This window comes from Jaculus jaculus, chromosome 17, assembly GCF_020740685.1.
Source record: "Jaculus jaculus isolate mJacJac1 chromosome 17, mJacJac1.mat.Y.cur, whole genome shotgun sequence".
Lineage (NCBI taxonomy): Eukaryota > Metazoa > Chordata > Mammalia > Rodentia > Dipodidae > Jaculus > Jaculus jaculus.
The window spans coordinates 67,834,865-67,858,194 of record NC_059118.1 but is presented as its reverse complement, the minus strand read 5'-3'; the positions used below and the strand labels follow the sequence as shown (position 1 = coordinate 67,858,194).

The 23,330-nt window shown below is 39.2% G+C and overlaps 1 protein-coding gene across 2 annotated transcripts in view; it reads right to left on the bottom strand.

The window, feature by feature from the left end:
* The window catches only part of Gmds (GDP-mannose 4,6-dehydratase), a 572,898-nt gene that overhangs the window by 436,330 nt on the left and 113,238 nt on the right, over window positions 1-23,330 (bottom strand). For both annotated transcript variants that reach the window (XM_045136339.1, XM_045136338.1), the window contains exons 3-4: window positions 18,632-18,719; window positions 15,301-15,410 (exon numbers count right to left, since the gene is read on the bottom strand). In XM_045136339.1, the coding sequence (XP_044992274.1) occupies window positions 15,301-15,410; window positions 18,632-18,719 (198 nt within the window). The remainder of the gene's footprint in view (window positions 1-15,300; window positions 15,411-18,631; window positions 18,720-23,330) is intronic.

Genomic DNA, 23,330 nt, shown 5'->3' with positions numbered 1-23,330 from the left:
GTTCTTGCATTTATACTACCATGCTAAATGCACTTGAGTTATCTATCTATGCATACAAATTAAGGTTAAGCCAATAAAGACAGGAAAACTACATATGTATGTATCTTCTCTTGCTGATATATAACAGCGTAAACTTTATTCATTGACAAGTAACAAACAGCAGCCAAAACGTGTTTTATGCGTCACTGAGACCTCATGGAAGCCCTTACAAGTCCTCAGCAAAGTGATACTGGAAACCACCCTGCCTTAGCCACCACATTCCCTCCTGACCTCACTCGGCTAAAGCACCCAGAGGTGAATGGCAACACTCTCAAGTAAGCCTTTATTAAGTATGAGAAATAAATTATATTAAGTGTTAGTTTTTGAACTCAAATGAGGGAAGGGGTTGTTAAGATATCAAATTTACTAAGAAAATAATTATGTGAGAAATAAGTTGCTGTCACAAGAGAAACTTGCCAGATACTGCATTTAAGCAAGCTGTTATGTACACCTTTAGAATCAATTTTTGTAACACAGAGATTAGTCTGTGGTACTAAATCGCTTGAGAAGAGATAAAAATAAATAAATAAATAATAAAAACACTAGAGCGTGGGGGGAGTGTTTTACCTGAACATTACCATTTCTGTGGTGGCACTTGCAAGCAGGAGACTGAGGTAATTCGATTGTTCAGGACATGGTACAAATTGCTTTCTTATAACTCACTTCCAGATTTCAGTTTCTAGTAAACACATTTCTACTTCATTGGATCCTCCCATCTGTGATTCTACCAACTGTAATTCTAAAACTGGAAAATTACCTGGAAATTTGTGAGAACCCACAGAAAGGTCGTAAGAAGCAGACGCATATTAAATATTAATTATAATGATGACTGCCATTTACAGTGATTATATCATTATGTAGGAATGCTAATTAAGGCATAAAATGACTTGTTAATTGAGAATGCATTCTGGAACAAAAGCATTTGTACTTATGCATTTAATAGCAAATCCAGTCTGGAGACTGGGCCATAATAGACTACAGTTCTATTTTCTAAAATGCTGACATTTGAGCAAATGTTCCCATGGAATGTTTTCCTGATTCGTGGACTGACATTTCCTCTTTGTAACTTACTTAACTAAAAGAAGCTATGTGGGCCAAACTCCACAGTACCCTCAGGCAGCAGGCCATGACTTGCCACTGCAGCTTATAGATGGTTTCTCTTTTACTTCCCTCTTCCCCTTCCAGTGCTGACCTTCACTGTCTCTCTATTTTGACATGCACATTAACTTACTTAGCTGCTCCCAATCACCTTACAGGAGTAGATGACATACCTGAATAGTTAAGCTTTCCCACCTGAGATTGTCCAGATACTCAGTGTTATAGCTTCCCACAGCTTCCTTCATTCTCTTGTGTTATCAACAGTAGCTTTCTTTCTTATTTTAGGACTAACTATGGGATCTAGGGAACTAACTGATGGAAATCAGTTTGTCACTCAGGCTTCTGCTAACAAGGCTGACCTTCCTTGTCGCTAACACTTTGCTGCCATCTATGTGTCTAAAAAGGAACAACACACTTCCGAGAAACTGGGTTCCAACTGGAATTATGTCTTATCTAATCAGACCTAAGAAAGAGCTTTGGGAATGATTTGCTTCCCTACCTAAGAGTGAAAGCTTGCCAGGAATTTCTATTACTTCTTCTATGACAACTCTCATAAAAAGGAAAGACTACTGGATGTGTACTACTTAACACACAACAAGCAAAGAAGCCTCCAGGGTGAGCCCTGCAAGATCAGGAACACAAATGGAATTGTCCTCTGCATGCAGCAATCCACATAAGTAAGAGGGGCTATTATTTAACACAGTAAATAGTCTTTACCATTATTTACATAATAAATTATACTTAATGTGTTAAGTTTTACTGAGTTACAAAGGAAGAAGGAAAAAGAAAAGTTGACATTTTAATTCAAGTAAACAATTCTAATAAAATTATTTTTGCAAAGTTGAAAATTAAGTTATCTTGTCAAATGGTAGGATTAAATGATCACTTAGCAAAACACTGTCATAATATTTAATCTAAGATAGTATTTCTTCACATGATTTAAATTCAAATGCTGTGATATGATAATCATATTATTTCTGCTGAACACTCTTTATTCTCTTTCAAGGAACATGAAGAAACCTACAGGAACACACCAGAGAGCCTCTCAACTTAGGTGTGAAAGGTCCTGACAAGTACACAACAAGCAAGCAAGTCTCCAGGGTGAGCCATGTGGGAGCAGAAATGCAAAATGCCCTCAATACCCATCAACCCACAGGAAAGGTAAGGAGCGTGACTGACAGGTAGGAATAATGGTGTGGACTAACAGCCCTAAAGAATATCCTTTAAAGGTTAAAGGTTTGATTTGTTGATGCTACTAATTTCTAAAAGGCTGTGTGGGGACAGGAGAATAAAAAAGACCTGGGAGAAATGTGGCCTACATTCTTCAGGCAATGAGGAACCCTCAGTGTGCTGGTTTCTTCTCTGCTCATCACTCTCATGATCTCACCATCACCAGAAGCACCTCACTGGAAAATTTTATTTTAATCATTAATACTATAGCCATATGCCAACTAGCTCATCTTTTAAACTGCAACATTTTCTATTCTAGTCCAAGTTATTCTAATGATGAACATAGCTTTAACATGCAGAAACAAGATGGCATAGTTTTTTAAAGATTTTATATTTATTTATTTATTACAGTCAGAGAGAGGGTGAAAGAGAGAGAAAGAGAGAATGGGTGCACCAGGGCTTCTAGTCACTGCAAACAAACACAGACGCATGCATCACCATGTGCATCTGGCTTATGTGGGACCTGGAGAATTGAATCTGGGTCCTTAGGCCTCACAGACATGCACCTTAACCACTAAGCCACCTCTCCAGGCCCTCATACAGCTTTAAAAAAAAAAATTTTTCAATTCATTTCACAGTTTCAAAATTAACATCCTCATACTGGACTGTCATGTGTAATGCTATTATTTTAAAAACAGTAACAAGAATACCTATTAAGGTTTTTAAAAATATATTTTTATTTATTTATTTGCAAGTAGAGAGAGTGATCAAGAGAAGAGAGACAGAGAATGGGCACACTAGGGACTCCAGCTGCTGCAACTAAACTCCAGATGTCATTTTGTACATCTGGCTTTATGTGGGTACTAGGGAATTGAACCTGGGTTCTTAGACTTTGCAGATAAGTGCCTTCTCCATTGAACCATCTCTCTAGCCCTTACTAATGTTTTGTTACACATGTTTCAAAAAAATAATCATCTAGTACAGTAAAATAATATTTTTTTTTCATGCTGGTACTAGCAAGGAATCAAGTTAAGGATTTACACAGGAATTAATTTAAAAAGTTCTGATGCATTAAATTTCTTTGAATTGTAAATGTTTCACAGTATATCCCAACTTTAAGGACTTAATAAGACAAATTTTATAAACTCTCCTTTACTAAAATGAAAAACTAAAAATCATACCTAAAACTAAGATTTCTTAGTTTTTTTTTAAGAGAACTTAAATTTGATTCCTTAGATTTACACACAACTTTATGAAGAGAGAAGATACATCTACCTGTGGTATTAAACAAAATATTATTAATCGATAACAAATTTGGGCAATATTATACTTTAGCTAGGGATCCTAAAACATATTTCCACTCATTATTTAAAGTCCAAAACAAAAAATTTCACAAGAAGTATGTTTAGTAGTGACTTACTACTTCGTACCCTTGGCATGGATATATTCACCTAGAAACTTTCACTAAGATTAATATGTACATTTAGCCGTTTTAATTAATTTTTGTTTAATATGTATATAGTAATTATTACAATTCTAAAATACTACTACTTTGGATTTTATTTAATAAACAAGCTACCACTATAAACAGGTTAGGTGGAAAAGCTAACAAACATCTTTTTGTGTGGTCCACTAATTAATTATACACACAATTCCTAATGTTATTAACTGTTATCAAAATTTACAGCACCACCTAGATCTAGTAAAAATAGAATATGTTTGAACAGGGAGAAGAGAACTTTCATAGAGTGCTCTCTCCTATATAACATCTTAATGGACTATAAAAGACTTTTTAAGTGGTTTAAGATTTGAATTCAACTGCTACAATCTATAATAGGCTTCCAAGAAGAATTTGAGCCAGATGACACACAGAAACCCCCACAGCAGTGTGCACTCCTACCTAGGAACCAGGGAACTGGCTAGTCATATTTATAGCAGGAGGGATTATGTACTATAAACACAAACAATAAGCTTTGAAATAAAAATCCCTATTCTAATTTTGCCTCATAATAAACTGAAGTAAATACTAACTATAAAATATCACAAGGATTGTGACTATACAGAGGAGGAACAATGACCAAAAGGATAGAAATGGGGGAAGCAGCTGGTGAGATGGCTCAGTGGTTAAGAGCTCTTGCTGCTTAAACATCAGGACCTGGGAGGTACCTGAGACTACAGACCACATGTAAAAAGCTGGGTGTGGCCTCATATGACCATAACCCCACTCTGCGGAGGAGGGGAGAAGTGCTGGGCTTGGTTATCAAAACAAGGCACCTCCAGATTGAGTCAGAGACCCTGTCTCAAGGAAGTATGCAGATAAGCAAGAGAAGGACACTCTCTTGCCTCCATATGCATGCATACACACGCATACAGCACACATAATACACTATACTACACATCCTCCACACACAGACACACACATGCTCCCCAAAAAGAAACAAATGGAACCATGCAGAACTAAAACAAACGAAAGGGCATATAGGTTTACTGGCCCATGCCATCCATCTACAGAGATTAAAACACCAGCAAGTGCTGCCATCATCTGCCTGTTCACTCTTACTTTAAGAGAACTATCTTTTACAGAAGCAGATACTCTAGAATGCATGAATACCTGTGTGAATGAACAGCAGATCTACACAAAAACCCTACAGAGAAACCCCCAAGTTCTCAAAGCCTCACTCGTTGCTCTCTATCAAAGTACAACCTTCTTATGAAGCCTCATGACTATTTCAACATTCACAATGTGGTAATAATCTAAAGGCTTTATGTTGCTCTGATCAGTGCAATAATTGTATATGACCATAGAACAACTTCTTCAATTGATATACAATTTCACTGATTCATGTAAAACCAAGTTATCTTCAGAAACCCAACAGTTATAATTTATGCATATTAATAACTGGACAAAAGACTGTGGTCACTTGAGATGATTTAATACTATGGATTCCTACTTCCACTATGAATTTATTTAAGTATCACTGATGTGCTCATGCCACACCTACCATTGCATTTGATGGTTTTCTTAGCTATGCAAACACTACTCATGAGATTAATTATACCAGTTCCCTCCAACAAGGAAAAGAAATGTTTTTAATTCAAACCTATTGTACTGAAATTTCATTTCACTATAGTAAATGATGGGATTGACGAAAGGCAAAACTTCTCTCATAGACAGTTCAATAACACTTTCTCCCTCATTGCCTTGATCCTCGCACCTCAGCAGCACAAGACTGGTGTCAGCTCTAGGTACAAGCTCTTAGACAGAGCCTGGTGAAATAAGGGTTTGAGCTGGGTCATTGCCAAGAGCTCTGCCACCTCAGAAATCTATGGCCCATATAATAAAAGACACAGGGATCCAAACATTATTTCTCCCTTTAGAATATGCCATGCAAGCTAATATTTCAACAGCAGGAACTATAAACATTTAACCAAGAAAAATAGTCCTGCCTGTCATTTCAAAACAGCAAGTTGAAGCAAACAGCAGGCCCCATAGACAGAAGCAACCATCACAGGCAGGCTGACTACGGAACTTTATCCCATCCACTTCTTTTAGACAGCACACTCAGACTATGACAAGGGCCAGGTGCTTTTCCTTCTTTCCCTTTGCCCGCTGCAATCACGCTCACCTACTTCCTAAGGATGGGTTTTCCTCTCCCCAGGAGCATCACTACAAACAAAAATAGGTGTGGGGGGGGGGCTGGAGAGATGGCTTAGTGGTTAAGCACTTGCCTGTGAAGCCTAAGGACCCTGGTTCAAGGCTCAATTACCCAGGACCCACGTAAGCCAGATGCACAAAGTGACACATGCATCTAGAATTCATTTGCAGTGGCTGGAGGCCCTAGCCTGCCTTCTCTTTCTCTCTCTCTCTCTCTCTCTCTCTCTCTCTCTCTCTCTCCCCCTAGCCTGTCCATTCTCCCCCCACCCCCAGTCTGTCTGTCTCTCTTTCCCTCTTTCTTTGTCTCTCAAATAAATAAATAAAAATAAACAAAAAAATAGACAGGATGTCTCACCTGCAGGTTAATCATTCAGTAAAAATCAAGCATAAGCAAGACAATGAGATGGCTGATAGGTAGGGAAAAGAGTATTAGTGCCAAGTACAAGTACATGAGGCACATGCAAACCCTGGTATAGGAAACCATAACATAAGAGAGCTGAGTCCTCTGCCACACAGTCCTGGTTAGGCATGGTTAGGATGCCTTGAGGAGGACTGCACAAGCTCCTCCCCTTGGGCTGCTACATCAGTCTGTTGGCTGATCTGCACAACTGGGAGAAGGAAACCTCAGCTGCTACCCACCTGATCTGCTCTGCATCCTGGGAAACCAGTTATCCTCACTGTCATAAAACAAAGCTGCACAAGTAACTCAAAGAGAATCAAAGGAAAAATAATAAGGATAATAAAAGGGTTAAGAGAGGATATAAACTATGGAGTTGATCCTATTCAATAAAGAAAAAGTCATAATAAAGATCATTAGCAATGAGACTTAAAAACTGTTCTCCAAAGTAAAGATAGGAAGTAACCTGTTTTCACCAAAATCACAGGGAGAAATAAGCACAAGAAAGGTAGCTAGGTGGGAGAACACAGTACTGAATGAGGACTACTTTACAAAAGAATTAACACGGAGAAAGACAGCATTTTATTTTTATAAATTTTTTATTTATTTATTTGCAAGCAGAGAGAGATAGAAGAGAGACAGAGAGAATGGGTGCACCAGGGCCTCCAGCTGCTGCTAACAAACTCCAGATGCCAAGTGCCATTTTGTGCATCTGGATTTACATGGGTACTGGGGAACAAACCAGGGCCACTGGGCTGTGCAGACAAGCGCTTTAGCCACTGAGCCACCTCTCCAATGCAACAACCATTTTCTTGATTTGTCTTTAAAGTAAATTACATAATATGAAGATCTGAGATAACATCCTGGGTTTGACATTAAAGTAACCAGATGTATAACTTTGAGCAGGTGACCTCATTTGCAAAAATGAAAATTACATTCAAATTTTAAAGTTTCTACCAGCCATTATGAATGCATAATTTTCATATATTTGAAAAAAGGTAATTCCAAGATAACACTATAAGGCAGACGCAAATAAAACTGGACTAGGTTCATAGTGGAAAGGTCTTACCCAACACTATGTCCAAGAAAGATATAAAATCACCAATGAAGCTGAAAGAAATGGTGGATAAATCCAAAAAGCATAGAATAACAAATGAAGAAGAGATTAAAAACACTATGATTTCTACTGGATAAAAAACACAAAACAATAAACTCAAAAAGCAGGCTATTAAAACTGATTTTCTGTTAAGATGGGTGTGATTATATATTGGATCATTTGTTCCTACTTGAATGATGTCATCATGCTAGGTTTAACTGCTTTGAGTAACTAGTACATTTCAGTCATCTCACATTCTCCCACATAAGATCCAATCAGCCTTTCAATGAACTACTTCATGACTCATAATTCCTCTGTTTATGATTCAGAAAAATACTTTCAGTCAGTTTTCCCAGACTGTTATGGGTCTATTCCAAGAACCAATTTCATCTTCATTGGTTTCCTACAGGAAACCAGATCAACTTCCTATTATTTTATTTTCCTTACTTTTAGCATACTATAGCCCACATCAAATTAACTAGAAGTGAGAATGATAGAAGGCTTTATTCTGCACAAAGAGAAGCCAATAAAAACAATGCCCAGTCTAGAAGTCATAAATTCAAAATACAAGAGTGCTAATATTAGAACTGTCTTTTAAAATAGTACCAACAGTATGATATTGTTTTAACTAATCTTACTTCAAGCATTCCACTAGTCAAAAAAATTGTTTCATTTAAAAATTTCTACAAACACATTAAATCCTATAAATGTGATTAGTACAGAGAAAATAAAAAAATACTTCAATCAACTAATAAACTACTAGGAAAAAAAATGCAAAAACCTTAAACCCCAAATACAGCCTACAGTGATCAGGAGACAGAGCACTTTGCTCTAGCTGCCTGGCAGGTGAGCAGTCAGTATATCCTGGACCTTGACCCCTAAGCCCCTTCCAAAGTCCACTCTGCCCATGAGTAAGAATCTACCTGTATTTAGCCACATCATAGTCAGAGGTATAAACAAGGAGATTTTAAAGGACATGCTAACTGTGGATTTTACTCACGCCATGTCTCTAAAATACTCATTCTCTTTGGCTGACATGGCTTGGAAAAGATTTCTGTGTGAAGAACTGGAACTTAAAGTTTTGTTAAAATCTCTTCAGGATCTCTCTATTCTTAAAGGTGTATCAGAATCTCTACTTTTACAGGTGTATCAGAATCTCTTCAGGATTTCTCTATTCTTTTTTCTTAATTTATTTTTATTTTATTTATTTGAGAGCAACAGAAACAGCGAGAGAAAGAGTCAGGAAGAGAGTGAAAGAGAGAGAGAATGAGCACGTGAGTGCCTCCAGCCACTGTAAATGTATTCCAGATGGGTACACCCCTTGTGCATCTGGCTAACATGGGTACTGGGGGAATCAAGCCTCAAACCAGGGTCCGTAGACTTCACAGGCAAGCACTTAACCACTAAGCCATCTCTCCAGCCCAGGATATCTTTATTCTTAAAAGGGGCATAATATCACCATAGGATCACTCCAGGCTTAAAGGTATATCAGATTCTCATCAGGAAGTCTCTCTTTTAAATATATTTTATTTTTATTCATTTATGTGAGAGAGAAGGGGGGAAGAGAAAGAGAGAGAATTGCTAAAAGTGCCTCTAGCCACTGAAAATGTACTCCAGATACATGTGCCACCATGTGCATCTAGCTTATTGTGGGTACTGGGGAATCAAACCTGGGTCCTTAGGCTTTGCAGGTGAGCACCTTAACCATTAAGCCATCTCTGTAGTCCTCATCATGATCTCTCTGTTCTTGGCATTCATGACTGCAAATTTAGTTTAGGCTTTAAAAGCTTGACTGGTTAAGTAATAGGTGTATATCAAACTTAGGAGTTGACACATTAAAGGAAAAATGTCTAAGAAGAATGCATTTAAAGCATATAGTCTACATGGGTGAACCAAGACACTTGAAATGCTACAAAAATGTCAAAATGTGTTTCCCAGACTAAGTGTGGTATCATTTGGACATATCTTAGAAATCCAAGTTCTCAGCCCTCACTGAAGACCTAAGAAAACAGAAATGCTGTGCTGGAGAGATGGCACAGTGGTTACAGACACTTGTTTGTCAAGGCCTACTACTTGGGGTTTGATTCCACAGGACCCACTTTAAACCAAATACATGAAGTGGCACAAGCATCTGAAACTTGTTTGTATTGGCATAAGGCCCTAAAGAGACCATATTCACTCTTTCTCCCTCACAATCTTTCTCTCTCAAATAAATAAATAAAATATTTAATTTTTTTTAAGCAAAGATTCTGGGCTGAAGAGATGGCTTAGTGGTTAAGATGCTTACCTGTGAAGTCTAAGGACACAGGTTCAACTCCCCAGAACCCACATAAGCCAGATGCACATGATGGTGCATGTGTATGGAGATCGTCTGCACTGGACAGAGGTCCTAGCATGCTCATATTTTTCTCCTCTCTCCCTCCCTTGCTCTCCCTTTCTCTCATAAACAAATAAATTTTAAAAATCATGTTTTTTTTAAAGCAGAGATTCTGAAGAAGGAGTTTAGTAACCTTGAGTGAACACATATTAATATGAACTTTATCATATTCTCTCTGCTTTCCATCAGGAAATTTCTAGAAAAGAATTCAGGCTACTCAACTTATATGTCCTCCTAACCTCTGAACTTCTAAAGCCCTTGTGCTGTGGCTACTTTGGTCCCCTACTTCAATGCTCCTTTCACAAGTCTTAAATTAATCTTATGGTGTGGTCATTCCAAACTTACTGCCAAGGCCCGTGACCTTTCTCAGTTCCTGTCCCCCAACCTCACTCACTCTGCTTAAAGTAGCCTGACTTTCCATGGCACAATTCAATCCGCTGTCTCTTGTCTCCTCCGTTCCTGCTACCAGCCCTACTGGTCCTCCTCCTACCCTATAATCACCCGCATGTTCCCAAAGATCAATCTTCAATCTTCTTCTACCTCTTTTCTTCCAGCTCCCACCTAGTATCTTAAGGACACCAAAGCCGAAGTTATACCCTAATAGTCTCCCAAGTCCCACACATACTTTAAACTACCTCATGGCTGCTTGTTTCCCCTTCGTGTTCTACAAGTACTGACAGTTTCCCCACCTCCCTCATGAGCACAGAGAAGTCTATCTACCCCTCTAGGTGACCTGTTCCTGCCATCTTCACAATGCTCCCCTCACTCTCCTGTCTGAATATATTTCTTCCCCCGACCAACCTGGAGGCTGCATGAATACATACATGAATATAATGTATTTTGATCTTTTTCAGCCACCATTACCCTCCCATCCCTCTCCCACTAAACCCTTTCCTCTTTCCAATGAGACCTTCTTCCAACTTTCACACCTTTTTTTTTTTGGCGACTCAATTACTTTAATTAGGGTTGCTTGCATGAGAATGTGTGGAAAGTGGGGGAGGATTCTTAATGGAGCAACATTCTTGCCAATTAACCTATTAGGAGAAGCCGCCAAAATAACACAGAATCAGATAAACTGCCAAATTTCCCTACTACTTATAGTACAACCATTCCAGATCACTACTGTGTTCACTGTAACTAAAGAAAATGTAACATGTTTTCGAACTACCAATGTATTTTGGAGAAAGGACCAGTTCACTTGATACTATAGAGGGAGGTAGCTACAAATAAAAACTTTCATAAAATCTCCTTCATCTCCCATCATGCTAGTTTATGACTTCTACAAGATAAGCAATCTATGATCAAACCTTCTTAATCACAGGAAAACTGAGTAACAAAATGTTCATTCCAAAGTTCTCCACTTTATCTAGAAGACACTCCCATGGCTTGTCAGGAAGGTTGAGAAAAAGCCAGGTGAGTAACAGTGTAAAAGTTAGGCTGACTGCCTCAGTTAGGGGAAAACATCTTCACTGCTGGAGTCATGAAGTCACTTCTTCTCTGCTGGAAAAGAAGGCAGGCACTCTCTCAAGTATAGACTTCTAAGACATCTTTTCAGTATGGGAGAGTGGTGAAAATCCACCTGGAAAGCAACTCTACTCAAACATAATGACCCATATACCTTTCACAGACCAAATTGGAAACCTAGATACAAAACAAAATGACCAAAGATTAAGACAGCTTCAGAGTTCAGGATATGCCTTTGGTACAGCATATGCTCTGCATGTACAAGGACCTTGGGTTCAAGCCTCAACACCAGAGGGGAAAAAAATAAAGCAAGAGAGAGAGATTTTTTTTCACTAGATAGCATGGACAGATAAGCACTGTCTTTGTGATTAATACAGGACATTTTCGAGAAAACTCTGTTATCAGAACTAACCTTCAATTTCTGTAAATTTGCCCTGTACAACTGGACTTACTACAGTATGTCATTAGACTCAGTTAATAATTTCTTCCTTAAATAGCAAAGGTACAGAAAATAGGCAGACAGCCTCTATTCTGTACAAAGTTGAAGATATTAAGAAACATTACATTACCTAAAATACTTCATCAAACAAAACTTCTGTATATATCTACTAAATAGAAAAAAGAAGGGCTAATAGATTTTTTTTCTGGATTTTTTTTTTTAAATTAGAACCATGTGCTTTTATTTCTAGGTTCTACTAGCCACCTGGCTGAAGAGGTATCCAAATAAAACCAACAGGATCTCCAGTTTCTGAATTCATTTACCCAAGGGAGCATCAGTGCAGAACCACAAGAACCTGGGCTTCTCTGGCTCACCATGACTGGGTCCAGAAAAAAAAGAGAAAGATGAGCACAAGTCAGAGAGCCTGCATACAGGGCAAGTCAGCGCTAAGGATGGCACTGTGTACAGGAGGAGTCTGTGCTAAGGATGTCACACTGGTACAGAGCAAGTCAGAGCTAAGGGAGTCACACTGCATACAGGGTGAGTCGGTGCTAGGGTGTCACACTGCATACAGGAGGAGTCGGAGCTAAGGGTGTCACACTGAATACAAGGCAAGTCAGCACTAAGGGTGTCACACTACGTACAGGGTGAGTCGGCGCTAAGGGTGTCACACTGAATACAGGGCAAGTCAGCACTAAGGATGTCACACTATGTACAGGAGGAGTCGGCGCTAAGGGTGTCACACTGAAAAGAAATTGCTTATAAAGCGAACACTTCCTTATTTATTATTTTTGGCATGTGTATATGTGTAGTGAGGGGAAGTGTATGGTATACACGTATGTGTGTGCAGATGCATATGCAGCTTGTGCACACACATGCAAAGGCCAGGGGAAAACATTGAGTGTCCTCCTGTACTGCTCTTCCACATCATTTCCTTGAGACCGAGTCTGTTTTTTTCTTTTTAGGTAGGGTCTCACTGTAGCCCAGGCTGACCTGGAATTATCTCAGGGTGTCCTCAAACTCACTACAATCCTCCTACCTCTGCCTTCCAAGTGATGAGATTAAAGGCCTGTGTCATCACAACTGGTTAGAATGAGTATTTTACTAAACATGAAACTGCTGTTTTCAGTCACACTAGTTAACTAGAGAGCCCTAGAAATGCAGTCTCAGCCCCCACAGGACTTGGGTTATAGGCATGCATTGCCACAGCCAGCTTTTTTTTTTTTTTTTTTTTTGCATGAATGCTGGGAATAAAACTCAAGCCCTCATAGTAGTCTGGCAGGCATTCTCATCCTCTGAGCCATTTCTCCAGACCCCTTTTCACAACAAAAAGTTAATTGAGCTATTTTTTACCATATTATTGCAATTCAAAGAACATTCCTTAGCCTGTGAAAAATTAGCATTAAGATAGTTTACTGAGCCTGGTGTGATGGCGCATGCCATTAGCTCCAGGACTCAGGAGACAGGGATAGGAGAATTACCATGAGTTCAAGGCCAGCCTGATACTACATAGTGAACTCCAGGTCAGGCTGGGCTAGAGTGAGATCCTACCTCAAAAAAATAATTTATTGAGTCATAAAATTAATATTAAAAAAGATTTTACTGAGTCACCCCTTCTAAAATTTTTTGTTTTTATTTTTTATTTCATATATATAAAATATTTTCACACACAAGTTTACAGTCTTAAATCTAGTAAAACCCAGTCCCCATTTCCCTGGTATTCACTTTGGGGAAATTAGGACCTCTGTTAGAATTGCCTTCCTTCTAACACTTTGAGAAATTGACATTCAAAAATTGATGTGATATAGGAGGAAATGGCTCATAATTATATAACCAAGACAAAGTAAATGTAAACTGAATTTCAATGCTACCAGTAACTTTTAAGCTGCAAGATAGCACATACCAGTCTATAAAAAAATCCATGAAGACCAGCAGGTACATGACTATATTCAGTACTGAATAACAGTGAGAACCAGCGGTGCATGACTGCAGTGAGTAGTGAATGCCAGTGAGGACCAGCGGTGCATGACTGAAGTGAGTAGTGAATGCCAGTGAGGACCAGCGGTGCGTGACTGCAGTGAGTAGTGAATGACAGTGAGGACCAGTGGTGCGTGACTGCAGTGAGTAGTGAACGACAGTAAGGACTAGCAGTGTGTGGTAACAGTGAATGACAGTGAGGACCAGCAGTGTGTGATGACAGTGAATGACAGTGAGGACCAGCAGTGTGTGACTGCAGTGAGAAATGAATAACAGTGAGGACCAGCAGTGCATGAATGCAGCGAGTAGTGAATGACAGTGATGACTTGCGGTGCGTGACTGCAGTGAGTAGCGAATGACAGTGAGGACCTGCAGTGCGTGACTGCAGTGAGTAGCGAATGTCAGTGAGGACCAGCGGTGCGTGACTGCAGTGAGTAGTGAATGACAGTGAGGACCAGCGGTGCGTGACTGCAGTGAGTAGTGAATGACAGTGAGGACCAGCGGTGCATGACTGCCATAAGAAATGAATGTCAGTGAGGACCAGTGGTGCATGACTGCAGTGAGAAGTGAACCACAGTGAGGACCTGTGGTGTGTGACTGTACTGAGCAGTGAACTACAGTGAGGACATGTGGTGCATGACTGCCCTGAGCAGTGAATGACAGTGAGGACCTGTGGTGCATGACTGCCCTGAGCAGTGAATGACAGTGAGGACCTGTGGTGCATGACTGCCCTGAGCAGTGAATGACAGTGAGGACCTGTGGTGCATGACTGCCCTGAGCAGTGAACCACAGTGAGGACCAGCAGTGTGTGACTGCCCTGAGCAGTGAACCACAGTGAGGACCAGCAGTGTGTGACTGCAGTGAGTAGTGAATGACAGTGAGGACCAGCAGTGCATGACTGCAGTGAGAAGTGAACCACAGTGAGGACCTGTGGTGTGTGACTGTACTGAGCAGTGATCTACAGTGAGGACCAGCAGTGTGTGACTGCAGTGAGAAGTGAACAACAGTGAGGACCAGCAGTCAGTGCATGACTGCAGTGAGAAGTGAACGACAGTGAGGACCTGTGGTGCGTCACTGCCCTCAGCAGTGAATGACAGTGAGGACCAGCGGTGTGTGACTGCACTGAGCAGTAATTGACAGTGAGGACCAGTGCTGCATGATTGCAATGAGAAGTGAAATACAGTTAGGACCAGTGCTCCTTGACTGCACTGAACAGTGAACAACAGTGAGGATGAGCAGTGCATGACTGCAGTGAGTAATGAATGACAGTGAAGATCAACACTGCGTAACTGTAGTTAGGAGTGAACAACAGTGAGGACCAGTGCTGTGTGACTGCACTGAGTAGTGAACAACAATGAGGACCAGCAGTGCATTGCTGCACTGAGTAGTGAATGACAGTGAGGACCTTGGTGGGTAACTGCACTGAGCAGTGAACGACAGTGAGGACCAGCAGTGCGTGACTGCAGTCAGAGGTGAATGACAGAGAGGACCAGGAGTTGCATGATTGTATTGAGGAGCAACACCTACAGAGAAAACAGATCAACACAAGGATGAAGTGAGTGAGATGATAGCAATGAGGAGGACTTACTTTAACATGGCTCTGGGCGCCAAGATTGTAAATCTCGGTGGGCTTGACTTCATTGATGATCTTTACCAAGCAAGTGCTATCAGTGAGGTCTCCATAGTGCAGCTTCATGTCTAGGATTCCAAGATATATTATTAGGGAAAACAAAACTACAAAAATTTATGTTTCCTGAAACATCAAAATTGAAATCCATATTGTACAGTATCAAAACCAAAGTTTGTGTGTTGACACACATCTGTCACCATAGAACTAAAGACTTTGAGACAGATCAAGATCTTGAGTTTCAGCTACCCTGAACTACATAGTGAGACACAGTCTCTAACCTAAGAAACAAACAAATAACAAAAAAAAAGTGTGGACATAAATATGTAGATATATACATATAAAGGTTCTGTAATAATAATCTCAGATGGGTTTGTTTAAAGAAGTGGTAATATTTTGATAGATGTTATACAATTAACATATTTCCAGGTGGTTGAAACATGTGTTCTATAAAATTGAGTCAGACACTTCATTCTCTGTTGGAGAATCTATTTTTATTTTTCAGAAGGTAGAGAGACCCGAGGAGATAAACCACCCTTCACACTCAGCCAAGGCCCAGGTGACCACAGAGGAATTGGGGAGATGAGCAAGAGTGCTGCTTCCACAGTGAGCCTGACAGTCACTAGAGTGAAGGAGACAGGCGCTGAGGATAAACAACACAAACCAAAGCAGATATCCAGAAGCTCCTGAAAGCTTAACACTGAAGTTAACTTAAATAAAACACCCACCATGGCTCAGGGAACTTTGTGGAAGAGGGGGTATAAAGACTGTAAGAGCCACAGGTTGGGAGGGCAAACCCAGAGGCCTTGTCCTCCTTCAAAGACCGCTGCCTTCACAATGCATACCCCACAACCCCATGGAGCGTACCAGCAACCCCACTGAGGTAAACCCTTGGCATATTGGATTGGGGACAGAGAGGAGGGAACAATGGTTCCAATACATGATGTATCCATACAAAGTATATTCTTAGTTTAAAAAAAAAAAAAGCCCCACTTTGATCTCTCCTGCCACATTCCAATCCTTCAATCTGGCATTTTCAAATACAATGGTTTTTGATCCCTCTCCTGTTCTTGTCTCCCCCTCCCTCCCATTATCCTCTCCACTGAATCACAGTTATTCCTTTGTTCTACCCTTTCCTCTCTTCTAGCTCATCTCTGCATATTCATGTTTGGTTACAGTGCTACCTTTATATGTTTAATTCCCCTTTGCCACTAAATATACATACTTATTAGATATTTCAAGGTAAGATCCACATATCAGAAATAAAAAGGAGATCTGGTAAAAAAAAAAAAATGAGTCAGACAAATAAACCTTGGACCATCATACACTGAGGATACTGAAAATACCTCTGTTTTGGTAATTTTGTTCAGATACTTCTATCTAAGGATTTTTAACCTTATAAAATCAGTTGGTAAGCTGTTTATTATATACTCACAGTAGTAACATTGACTGATTAAAGGACAACCAACTTATTCTAATTCCTCCATCTAAGTCACTCCATATACCAACTTCATTCTTGTAGAAATATGAGATGCATGTAGGAATATGAGAGTGATTTACTAATTATGTCTCCTCATTATTTTGTATTATACTGATATATAATTAGATCCATTGACAGTATCATTCTGTACTTTGCACAAAAATAACACTTGTTGAGCATCCCTAATCTGAAAGTTCAAAATTTGAAATGATCTAAAATTTAAAACTTTAAAAATACTGACAATGTGATACCTACAGTCAATAAATGCTATAATATGAAATTGCTTGTGCCTAAAATTATTTAAAATGTTGGGCTGTAGAGATATCTTAGTGGCTAAGGCACCAAAGCCAAAGGACCTCAGTTCAATTCCCCAAGACTATGTAAGCCAGATGCACAAGGTGGCACATGCATCTGGAGTTCGTCTGCACTGACTAGAGGCACTGGTGCACCCATATTCATTCTCTCTCATTCATTCATTCATTCATTCATTCATTCATTCAATATCTCCTCTCTCTCTCTCTCTCTCTCTCTCTCTCCCCCTCTCCCTTTTCCTCTCTCTCAAGTAAATAAATAAATAAAAATAATTTTTTAATGTTGATAAAATTACTTTTTAGGTTTTATATAAGGTATACATGTACTGCAATCATAAATTTTGTGTTTAGACTTGGGCCCTATTCTATAGCTTTCTCACTATAAACCTGAGTAATACCAAAAGTCTTCTGGTTTCCCAGAATTTTAGATAAGAAATAATCAACTTTTGAAAATTTCTAAGAAAGATGCTTTGAATTAGTTGTACACGAAGAAGTTTTTTCTTTGGGTCACTGGACCACCCCCGTAGTGCTAACCCTATGTCTAAAGTAATACAATCGTCAACTACTCAGGGCAGCATAAGTGATTTCCCCTTTGGGTTACAGGCTACCTGTATCATACTTCCAAGCCTGAAAAAAACTGTCTTAGACCAAGCTCTGCCTTCAGCACAAAGTGCAGTCTTGGTAAAGTCACAACCTTGCTCCAGTTCCATTTCCTCATGTATAAAATGGTCTCTCTCTAATGACCTCATGTGAAAACATTGTGATGGTACTGTGTAAACCATATAGCTATTAGCTATGAATAGGTAAATGGTATCAACAAAAAATAAGAAAAACTGCAAATCCTTCAGCTGTAAATCAAATACAAACAATTTTGAGTTCCATCAGATTTGGGACCTTTCTTCACAAATTATTTTTAGAATTCAGTGTTCAAAGATTGATTAACTTGAGCAAATTAGAACAAATATACTAAGCAAAGAAATGTTCTTTTTATTTTATTTATTTAAGAGAAAAAAGCAAAGATATAGACAGAAACAAAACGGGCATGCCAGAGCCTCTAGCCACTGCAAACAAACTCCAGACACATGTGCCACTTTGTGCACCTGGCTTATGTGGGTATCAGGAAATCAAACCTGAGTCCTTAAGCTTTGTAGCCAAGTGCCTTAACCGCTAAGCCATCTCTCCAGCCCAGGAGTGTTCTCTTTATATTGAACTGCTCATACTTGAGAAATGGAGACACCTGAAGAAGTGTGAATAAAGGTAAGTGCTCCTTTGTTCTCTTCAAGAATTCTATTCATTACCTTTCTAACTACCAAAATAGTATGGTACTATAGCCTAGGGCAACAAGAAGGACTTTCATGGCATGCAGGTCAGGCCATACTCAAAGCATTAATCATGGATGAGTAACTGTGACTAGATGGACTTTGAGGATAATGACATTTGCAAACATCTTATCTGCAGATAGAAAGTGTCAGGGAGATATCAGAGAGATAAAATTACTTACTTCCTTCAATATGAGCCTGGGGATTCTTGTACAAATGTTCAATTCGACCTGTATTGAATGAACTGGATCGTCGTACAATTCCATGGACCTAAGTTTTTAAGTATGAAAACATGAAAGTAAATTAGAAATGTAAAAACAGATGTTCTTTTGCTAATGTTTGGCTCTATAAAAATGTAAGTACTTATAAACATTATTTTTAATTATAACAAATAATTCTATTTACTTGCTCCTCAAAAAAACCTGGCCACTCCTTTTCTCCAGTGTTTTACTGTCAGTTTCAATATAAGTAATTAATAGTTAAATGACTTTATGAAGAGTTGAATACACAGCCACAGTGATGACAAAAATATCTTTCATATTTGAAAGTAGACACAGTACACCTGATATTATATCTGTGAAGTAGATATAACATACACAGCATACAGTATTTCTGAGGACACAGGGAAATCTGGAAGCTCCATGATCTGTGGCCTGTATAACATAGGGCATGCGGCTGGCACAGATCAAGAAGACAGAAGTTTCTAGTATGCAGCTCTATGGAAAAATAGAGAACTAAACTGTATAGGGTTAAAAACAAGATATTTATATACTGCTAAATTTAAGACATGTTTAAAAACCTCAAAAGTTTTCAAACAAACAAAAAAGAAATCTTCCTGACATAACCAGGTCAATATGAAGTGACAGTCACCAAGATAGGAAGGCATACCTACTACTGCTACAGAAAGAATCACTTGTGTCTGGCATAAGAGAAACTGTTCCATACTCTGTCCCACTTCCTCCTTGTCAAGATCACTCTCTTTGTGCTGCCAATGCTGACACCAGCTTATGTCACCAGCTGCTGGAGTTCCAATCCTACTGGTGGCAGCTAGAATCCCTGACTTCTTTGAGATGTGTTTCTTCTACTGTTGGGTAGGGTCATTTGCAGCTGAATACACTTCTATATTTTAACTCAATCATTTTCTATTTTAAACCAAAATTAATCCCTGGCATGACTCAAATATTCCACATGCAAGTGGAAAATTATAAACAAATAAGACTTTCTTTCAAACAGAAAAAAGGTCATCACCACTTTAGGTGGCATACAGGAGAAGTTGACTTCTGCAAAGGACCTGACACACCCATAATTAATAATTTTGCTGGTTAACTACTTTAGCCAAGAGACAAGCATCCATCAACATCATGTTTTTAAAAACAAGGCCCAAGATAAGATTATAAATATGAAAATATTGTAGGATAGGAGCACTAAAAACTTAGTCAATACTCGAGGTAAACAGCAACATCTAGGATGCATTGGACTGAAATTTGGATAAAGATATACCCAGTTCTTAATTTATAGGCATAGAAAATAACACAAATATTGTTTAGAGTATGTTGTACTGGATTGAAAATGTCAGGTTGATCTACAACTTGGTGTTTATACCAAAGTTACTTCTGAAACATAGATTTGTCAAATACAAGAGCTTTGTTGTATTGACAGAGAAATTTCTTATCTTCTAAAAAAGTGATCATTTATCTTTGGTAAGTAATATGTTATTATTATTTAGGTGACCTTCTCTTGAATGCTGAACTTTACAGAAACTACATGTTCTAATAGCCAAAATCACAGACAACTATCATATACCTTGTGGTAGTTTGACTGTATGCCCCCCATAGACTCAGAAGTTTTATTAAAACTTGTAACTTGTGTCTCCAGCTACCTGGCTGGAGAAGGTGTCACCAGAGACAGATCCTACAGTCTAGCACAAAGGTGTGTATGGGGGCAAATCTGATTTCCAGTTAAGGACTGTGGAACAGTCTGAGCTCTGGCGGGGTCCATGCTACCTGGTACCCACTTGTGCTGCTGCTTTTGGTTTTTGCTGGCTATTTGTTTTTTTCTCTCTGCTTGGATGCAAGGACATAGCTTCTTCCGCCACTGATGAAACTTACTACTAGATCTTGAAACAAATCCCTTCCTCCCCTAAACTGTGCCTGGTTTGGATGTTCATCCCAGCGCCATCGAACTAAGTACAACACATGCTAACATGAATGTTAATGATAAGAACATTCAACAGTTTGAATGGGTTTTTGAGAAGGAGGCACCTACACAAAATCAGCCAGTAGTACCAAGGGCCCTCATATCACCCCTACAAGGAACAACAAGAAGCACTGGCTTTCATTTTGATTCCACTTAATGGGGAGAGAAGAGGGGTTAATTTCCCCTCACTCACAACCCCTGATATGTGTTTGGAAGGAAAGGAAAACTTGCCAAATGCTTAATCCATAACAACAGTTATGATCCCACAAGTTAGAGAAAGCTAAGACTATGTGTTATTGAGACAGATGAAATGCAAAGATCAAGACAACCCAAAATGTGTGCAAAGTGCATAATCTAGTTGAGATTCCCATCTTTCTTTTTACAGAAAAGATGTAAGCAGAGTTTCTCTTGGGTATATATTTATAATGATTTGGGGAGAAATTAGATGAGAGTTAGGAAACCAGACCTAAAAGAAAAATGAAGCTTTATATAAGCACAATAAGAATTGTTGTTACATTATACTAGTTCAGAAACAAGGCATAATTGAAAAACTGAGGTATTAAATGCAAGAGGATATTTGATAAACAAATTTCAGCAACAGCCATCTAGCTGGTAAGGAGGAACATTTCAAGTTCTCTTAGTATCAGAAGAAAGTTGATATGATTTCCAAATGAGTCAAAGTAGGTAGTATAACAAAGATAGGTGTATTTATTTATTATAATTAAGAAAATGGGTGATTTGTGTCACTGGGTCTCAAATTCTCCAGTGTCTAGGCTGCTCTTGAAGCAAAATGTCTCCCAGAGATGGTTAGTGCCACTACCCTTTAGAAGGTATGAGTTACCTAGGTCATATCACCAGCTGACATTTATACTTCTGTGACAAGGTGCCAGATACTGGTCTTTACAAACACTAAGTCTCTTCACCTTCACCACTATTACCCCACCCTAGAGCTGAGCACACTGCCTGCAATGACACAGCTTCCATTAGTGGTAGTGTGAAAGGGCACACTAGATCTACCCTCCCTGGTATGCAGTACCTTTTGAAAATGTAATCTATATAAAGCATGGCCTTTTTCAAATCAAATAACCAAGGCTTCAGGGCAGAAAAATATGTCCAAAATTCTCACAGATCAAGAAAGGAAGCATAGGAACTCCATATCCTAACAATCTCCTAGAGATAACAATTAGACAATCCTTATAACCAATTTTGTTTCTGTTTTTTGTTTTGTTTTCATTTTTGGTTTTTCAAGGTAGGGTCTCGCTCTAGTCCAGGTTGAAATTCACTATGGAATCTCAGGCTGGCCTTGAACTCACAGCAATCCTCCTACTTCTGCCTCTTGCGTGCTGGGATTAAAGGTGTGCACCACCACGCCCAGCCCTTTGTTTCTGTTTTTATATGCCACTGCAGAAAGAAGGAAAAAGAGCACTGTACTTGTTGTTTATGTTGAATTATGAAATGTTCTGTTACTACTGTCACATTATTTAATAGAGTTGTTTCTTATATACACAGACAAATGTTATCTTTTGAAGAATCAACTTAGTCTTTAGTATTAGTCTTTATTCTTCAAGTTTCCTCTCTAGAAAATGGGTACACAAGTGTTTTGTTGGCACTACCCTATCAGTTTATCTGCAGTGGTGAAGCTGAGAAACTAGAATGGCACTTGAAAATACAATGTGCTTCCAAACAAGCTTCATGCCCATTGATTTTCCTGTTTCCCTGACCATGAGAGAGAATGCAGGCATTAGCACTCTAGGCAGAGCACATTCCTGCAACACAACCAATTAATTGAAGTCAGGAGACTTCTATATATACCATGTGCCCAGGTTTGCCACTCTTGTATCTGTAAGCATCTTGTATTCCACATAGCTCCACTGGCTGTTTCCCACGTGCTGTCTCACCTCATCTTCCCAAGAACCCTAGGGGATAGACAGATGAGCTCATAGTTCCCAACTATAGACAAGGAAACAAATTTCTTTTTTCTTCAGGTAAAGTCTCCCTCCAGCTCAGTCTGACCAAGAACTCACTCTATGGTCCTAGACTGGTCTCTAACTCCTATCTCTGCTGGGATTAAAGGCGTGTGTCACCACACCTGTGGCCAACAAAATGGCCACAAAATCTTAAGAGTGGTCAAAAGACTTGCTAGAGGCCACAGAGCCAGCAAGAATGGGGGAGGATTAAAACACAAACACCAGTGCCTGAATAGCAGAACTCCTTGCCAGGAGGACTGGACTGTTTGTTCAGCTCCTTGCTCTATGCTGATCAACAGGGAATCAAGGAAAAATGGTCTTTTGAGCTTTGGCAAGGTACAGAAATAAGAATTTTCCATAAAACCTGGCAATTCTTGGTTTTCCTCACAGTGGAAGAGTGTGTGCACACACCAAGAAAGAGTGAGTGCTGGGCAGACATGGTGGTGCACATCGCTCATAATCTCAGCACACACAGTGGAAGCAGGAGGACCACTAGCTCCAGGACAGCCTGGCCTATCTCCAGATGGAAGAGGATGGGATAGACTTTTTCTTATCACCATTCCCTGGACAATTCAACTAGTTACATTTATGTTGTATGAGGCATCAGAACTATCTTTGGATTTAAACTCATTAAAGTACTTGTAATATGTAGGTAATATGCAAATGCTGCATTTTAGAAATGTTTTTGTTTATTATTTATTTGAGAGCAACAAAAAGA